Raw genomic sequence first — 5,655 nt, 5'->3', positions numbered from 1 at the left:
CACTTTTTCTCCCCCTGTTTGCAGTTTTGTGTTTTTTTTTTTACAGAGATCAAACTCAATCTGCTATATGAATGAATTTGCTTGATGATCTCCACAGCTATACAACACGATGGACGACGACATGACTCTTCTAGGTGGAGAAGCACTCAATGTATTTGCAAGTATATTGCTTGACAAATTGTGACCTAAAAAATAACACCTGTCTGTTCTTTCTGACTTAAATTGTGGTGCCATCTGAGCCACAAAAATCCCCCATCCTTTCAAACTATATATCCGGATTGGCTTGCACTTGATATGGTTCTCAGGCTGGTTGGTTAGCTGGCTGGCTTGTGACCTAAAAAAAATCCCCACCTGTGCCGTCTGAACCACAAAAATCACTAAACAATTTCAGAGAAAAAGAATTCAGTGAAGATCTTTTTTTTTTTCTAAACATGAAGCTGCTTGAGTTGAGTCCGGTCAGTGGGCGGAGACGCGAAAGTAGGCGTATCGAAGTTTAAGTGTGCAACCTTCCCACTCCATCGTCCGGCCATTACCACCATTTTCTAATAACTCCCAGCGCGAGAAAAGTAGTTCTAATAAGCCCCAGTTGACAACAACTCGTTCGCTTCGGTGACATTAACCTTGGGAAAAAAACATCAGCCGCGGAGCTTTTGACAGTGACGTCACAACCTACTTTGCAGAACTTGCAGTGTAAGTTATCGTTAACTACTATTCAAATGTTGTTTTGGGTGAAGAAAATGGGACGATTGTGCTCATCGCTTTTGCTCAGGGGCTGTTATGTGATTTAATTCGAGAATCCGAGTCATGAGACTAGTTTTGGACCGCATTTAGAAGCGCTGTCGGGAACAGTACACGCGTGTGTGCGGCGGGAAACCCGCTTTTTCTAAATGGCACTTTTAACTCTTATGTTTCTAATATAATAATTCTAAACGCAGTTGACGTTTAAAGAACTGTACCGACTTTTAACAGATTTTCTCTGAAAAGAATTAATGCGTATGACGTGATACCACGCGCCGCGTTTAACCTGGATTGGGTGGGACTTCCCCTTTTATTATTATTACGCTAATAAACTCATTGGAGATGATTATTAAATGAGTGCGGGTGACCACAGATTTGCTTGTCAAACTTGACTGACCAATCGGAGAATACAAAAATGCATAGATTAACAGGGCAAAAAAATAAATCTCTTTTTGCCATTCACTGTATGGACAAGAAAAGCAGGGCCCCATTTTGTTGGAAAAGTGAGAACTTGTCACTCTCCCAGAGAGGAAGTACTTATAAATGTTTCCAGTTGTTGATTTCCCTCTCAGACAACTTTCTAACTGACTTCAGCTGACTGTTTTTGGCCTTTGAAATATATGAGACTGCAGATGTTGTGCATGTGTGTTTTATCAGATTTTGTTAATTACAGGGAACGCTGTTGTTGTACTGCTTGCGGGAAGACACAAAGGTGTCCAGTTGCTCTCCGTATATTCTGTGTTATACCCTACCGAGAACTATGAAAATTATCTTCAGCTCTTTTGTGTTCTCATTCTTCCCACAGTTCAAGCTATGTTTTCCAAGGCCACTACCAAATTTGTCCGCCAGGTTGACCCGGAAAGAAGCCTCATTCCCGTGTCCAGCGTGAACGACTGTTCCAAGCTCCTTCCGATGGCTCTGGTGGTTAAACACAAACGGGTTTGGTTCTGGCAGAGGCCCAAATACCAAACGACAGATTTCAAGCTCAGTGATTTGTTGCTGGGTGACGAGGTGCTTATACCTGGTATGAACAAGGTGTTTATGTCTTGATAATAAAAGTGCAGACAAGTCCCCGCTATATCACGTAGAAATGATTTTTAAGATTAGCTAGCACCTAATGTTGATGGCTGTTTCAGATGTGTCCAAGAAAGATTTCATGACCTACGTGGGCATGTATGGAAACAAAGTCACCGGCAAGCTGGCTGTCGAGCCCGTTTCCGCCGAGGCTCAGGGCTCAAGAAAACTCCTGTCGGATTTTGGCAAGCTGGATAAAGAGGAAGTGAATGTGAAGAAGTTGTTACAGGACTCCAAGAAGAGGTGCTAAATAATTCATCACATGGTACGATAGAAACCGGCGCCTACATTGTCCACCCGTTGCATCAGGTTGGTGAACATGGAGCACGAGTTGGTGCAGCAGCTGGAGAAGCGATCCGACGTTCTGACCATTGTCAAAGAGAGGATCCTGACCACTGCTGTCTGCACCGTCACACAGACCCAGAAGGAGCAGTGTGCTTTGCGTGCCATACTGAGAGTGTTGGGCAAGTTCAGGGCTGATTTTGAGGTGAGTTTTTGTCTTTTTTTTTTTTATTCTTTTCATTCATAATATGAAGCAAAATAGCAAGCGTGTGTGTGTTTGTCCTTCCAGGCCTGTATCGAGAGCAATCACAGCAATGTTTCCATGGAGATCCAACCTGATGTCGTCATTGCATACAGCGTCTTGGAACTGGAAATAAAAATAGACGGCCACTTCGGTGAGTGTGTCTGTGAGACCAGCGTAAAAACTACCTCTTCATTCTTGGAACGCTAAAGTAGTTCCCAGAAACATTTGGAATATGACATTGATATTTTCTTCTACAAAATGGCTGATTTTGGAATAAATGAGCATGTCATTTCAGAGCTCTGCCTTCTTCCTGGGAAAATCAGGGGCTTTGAAACCAGTATGGACAGGGCGTGGTCATCTGAAGATGGCCTGTTTGTGGTGGATGGGTTGTGTGCAGATGGGATTATTTCAGAAGAGCAACCACAACAAAATGGTTAGTTTGATCATGTGTTTTACTGTGGTTTACCTAAACGCCATTCACTCTTCATTGTTTTGAAAGGGAAGTGAAATCTTGAGTCATTGAGCCCTCTCATTCTTTATCAGGATCTTCCGTGGAAGATCTCGCTCCACTAGCCGCGCTCTCCCAACCAAATCGGCAGGCCTTGTTCCACGACCTGCAAGCCATCCTGACCAACAGAATGACTCTATCGCATCTGCAGTCCCACGTGAGTGAACCTTCACAAGGTGCCCACCGATTACGTTTTGGGGTCATATCTTGCGTTTTTCAGCTGGAGGAATTGTGCTTCGGCAAAACACCTGACACGGCACAGCAGGAGAAGGAATTGGACTCTGTTAACGGCACCTTTGCCTCCCTGAATGCTGTTCTTCTGTTGGTCAGTGCTTTGGAAGGTGAGAGGACATTTACATCCTCAAGGTCATATTCCTGCAAAGCTTTTTCTGTCTTATCATGTGATCGTTTTTTTTTTCTGGTCTTATTTGTAGAGCTGCCTGATGAAACTTTAAGCCTCATGCGTGACAGTCAACCCGAGTTCTTAGAGGCCTTCAGCACTTTGGTTAGTCCTTTCAAAAAGTCTTCATCATCACTGTTTTTGCTGACCAAAATTTGAACCCGATTGGCTGCTGCAACTCATCACCCGTTTCCCTTCCTTCAAGTTGAACCGGATGGAGGAAAACAGCCGTCGTCTCTCCTTTGGATTTCTTCCGACTCCGCTGGTTGAGCAACAAGCTTTCCAGCAAGCGGAGAAACTTCTCAGCTCCATTGGCGTGACCTTGTCTGTTGAAAACAACCAACTCTGGTTGGAAATGGAAAAAAAAGATGAAGTGCAACTTTTGGTCCTTCGCCTCAGCACATATGGACTGTCCTTGCTGTGCAGTGGACAAAAATAGGATTCCCCTTCCTGTTATTTTCCAATTTTAAGAATGTACCACGACTGAGTACTCTCATATTTACAAACTATATCAGTGTTTCCAACTGGTGGTGATCTAAGGTAAATGCATGTTTTACATTAGATTTTACATGAAATATTTATCAACTTAATATACTTTTATGTTGGCAACTAGTGAATACTCAGATGCATGGCACATTGTGGCTTTTAATTCATCTGCCGAGAAAGATGAATATAGAAAAATAACCACTGAATAGTATGCTGACATTTCATATTCATTTCTGTTTTAAAACAGACCATTTAATGTATGCACTACTATAAGTGCACTATGTTCATACAGAACTATGCTAAAACTATTTGCAATTTCTTGCCATGATAATGTTTTTATCGATGCTGTTATATATATCTATGAAGAAGACGTCACAAATATTTATCAGCAATAATAAATGTATGTAAGCCCATGAAATTTTACCTCAGATATATTTTTAAGTTGTGAATTATTTATGTTTTATTCATGAAGTATGACACCATATCATTCTTATGTGTCATTTTTATGCACTTACATTTCTTGTCGGACAAGTTATAGTATAGTTTTGAAGGATATTGTTCACTGTAAGTGATCAGAAATAAAAGCTTCTCACATTTAATTCGTGTGTATTTCTTAAGTCACCATGATTATCCTACCACACATTTTTAAAACGCTGCCGTTCACAGACTTTGTACTATATACAGTTTTATTGTGTACAGGTACTGTCTGTGTATAGTATTTTTCAAAGTTTCAACTGTATGGTCCAATACTTTACTGCAGAAATAGCGTTCCCTTGTGGATGTGCCTTTTGACGTCAGTGCAGATCCATTCCATACGTCATACAGATGCTATACTTCTGACCAATCACGGCGTTGCTTGTTCCTATATATACGTATATTTTATTCATTATTACAAATAGTATAGGATTTCTCTACAAGTGAAATATTTTGACGTATTACATTTTTTTAAAGAAAAAAAAATTGAGCAAACGCAAACTTCCGCTATCTTCGCTGATGCTTTCTTTCTGACCAATCACAACCCACCTTAGTTTATGACGAGCAGGCATTGCTCACGCATGCGCACAAGAAGCCTCGCGTTTGAAGAGAAGGAGGTCAACAGCAAATAGCTCTGGTAAACCCCGTGAGAATTTAATTATTCAAGTTTATATTCCTTCTACTGTACTTTTACATGTACTTCAATCACAATTGATTAAGTGGGACTCTATATTACGTGATCCTAAGGGCGAATCCACGCCGAAAACGCCCTACTGTTGTTTCGTTGTGTGGTAGCATGTTGTGCTAACTACGCTAACATACATGTTTTTATATTTCTAAGACACAAAATGGAGACCCAGCAGGATGTGCAACCACCAAGGCAGCAGCCTATGTTTTATATCTGTGGAGGTAACTCTTCTCATTGCTATGTGACGCACAATTCAATATATGGCGTATTATATTTGAGTCCAGCATCTCTTAAGCATTCCCATGCACTGTTTTTAAAATTTGCATTGTAGTTATTATTATTATTAATTTTTTGTTTACAGAGTGCCACACGGAAAACGAAATCAAGGCCCGTGATCCAATCCGATGCAGAGATTGCGGCTACAGGATCATGTACAAAAAGAGGACAAATAGATGTATCCTTCCAATGCTTCTTTAAAAAATACAAGTGTGGATATGTATGTAATCTGTCCATCCTTTTTCTGTATATGTATGCATAATAACAGTGGCTTTCCTTGACTGTTGATTCATAGTGGTTGTTTTTGATGCCCGGTGAAGCGGATCCTTTATTTTTTTTTTGTCCTTTTGTCTTATCATGTGAATAAACGTGGCAACTCAATGAGTGACCCACATTTCCTCTGTGTTCTCTTTTGAAATGTGGCCATATATATTTCCCATTAATCCTGCAATATTTATGAACAGTTAAGATGTAAAAGAATGAAT

At 40.7% G+C, this 5,655-nt stretch overlaps 2 protein-coding genes across 2 annotated transcripts; both read left to right on the top strand.

Moving 5' to 3' along the window:
* The first annotated feature begins 127 nt into the window (after positions 1-127).
* Positions 128-4,331, top strand: LOC148379802 (gasdermin-E-like). The gene is made up of 10 exons (XM_088365831.1): positions 128-690; positions 1,544-1,762; positions 1,875-2,055; positions 2,122-2,299; positions 2,384-2,489; positions 2,634-2,771; positions 2,882-3,003; positions 3,067-3,187; positions 3,281-3,351; positions 3,452-4,331. Exons 2-10 carry the CDS (start codon positions 1,552-1,554, stop codon positions 3,683-3,685), a joined length of 1,362 nt encoding a protein of 453 aa, XP_088221957.1. The 5' UTR covers positions 128-690; positions 1,544-1,551; the 3' UTR covers positions 3,686-4,331.
* A 359-nt stretch (positions 4,332-4,690) lies between these two features.
* Positions 4,691-5,564, top strand: polr2k (RNA polymerase II, I and III subunit K). Its single transcript, XM_088365850.1, has 4 exons — positions 4,691-4,843; positions 5,048-5,115; positions 5,256-5,348; positions 5,466-5,564. The coding sequence occupies exons 2-4, from the start codon at positions 5,055-5,057 to the stop codon at positions 5,486-5,488; spliced, it is 177 nt and encodes a 58-aa protein (XP_088221976.1). The 5' UTR covers positions 4,691-4,843; positions 5,048-5,054; the 3' UTR covers positions 5,489-5,564.
* Positions 5,565-5,655: the final 91 nt, after the last annotated feature.

The sequence above is a fragment of the Syngnathus floridae genome, chromosome 21 (assembly GCF_059516105.1).
Source record: "Syngnathus floridae isolate MCC-2025c chromosome 21, RoL_Sflo_1.0, whole genome shotgun sequence".
Classification (NCBI taxonomy): domain Eukaryota; kingdom Metazoa; phylum Chordata; class Actinopteri; order Syngnathiformes; family Syngnathidae; genus Syngnathus; species Syngnathus floridae.
Note: the sequence above shows the minus strand (reverse complement) of the source record. Positions and strands in the feature narration are given on the sequence as shown.

Bases quoted from the DNA above. Each gene is read 5' to 3' on its own strand.
- LOC148379802 (XM_088365831.1), top strand. From the start codon at position 1,552: ATGTTTTCCAAGGCCACTACCAAATTTGTCCGCCAGGTTGACCCGGAA. The intron at 1,763-1,874 runs GTATGAACAAGG...TGGCTGTTTCAG, and splicing joins TGACGAGGTGCTTATACCTG to ATGTGTCCAAGAAAGATTTC. The intron at 2,056-2,121 runs GTGCTAAATAAT...CCGTTGCATCAG, and splicing joins TTACAGGACTCCAAGAAGAG to GTTGGTGAACATGGAGCACG.
- polr2k (XM_088365850.1), top strand. From the start codon at position 5,055: ATGGAGACCCAGCAGGATGTGCAACCACCAAGGCAGCAGCCTATGTTT. The intron at 5,116-5,255 runs GTAACTCTTCTC...TTTTGTTTACAG, and splicing joins TATGTTTTATATCTGTGGAG to AGTGCCACACGGAAAACGAA. The intron at 5,349-5,465 runs GTATCCTTCCAA...GTTGATTCATAG, and splicing joins CAAAAAGAGGACAAATAGAT to TGGTTGTTTTTGATGCCCGG.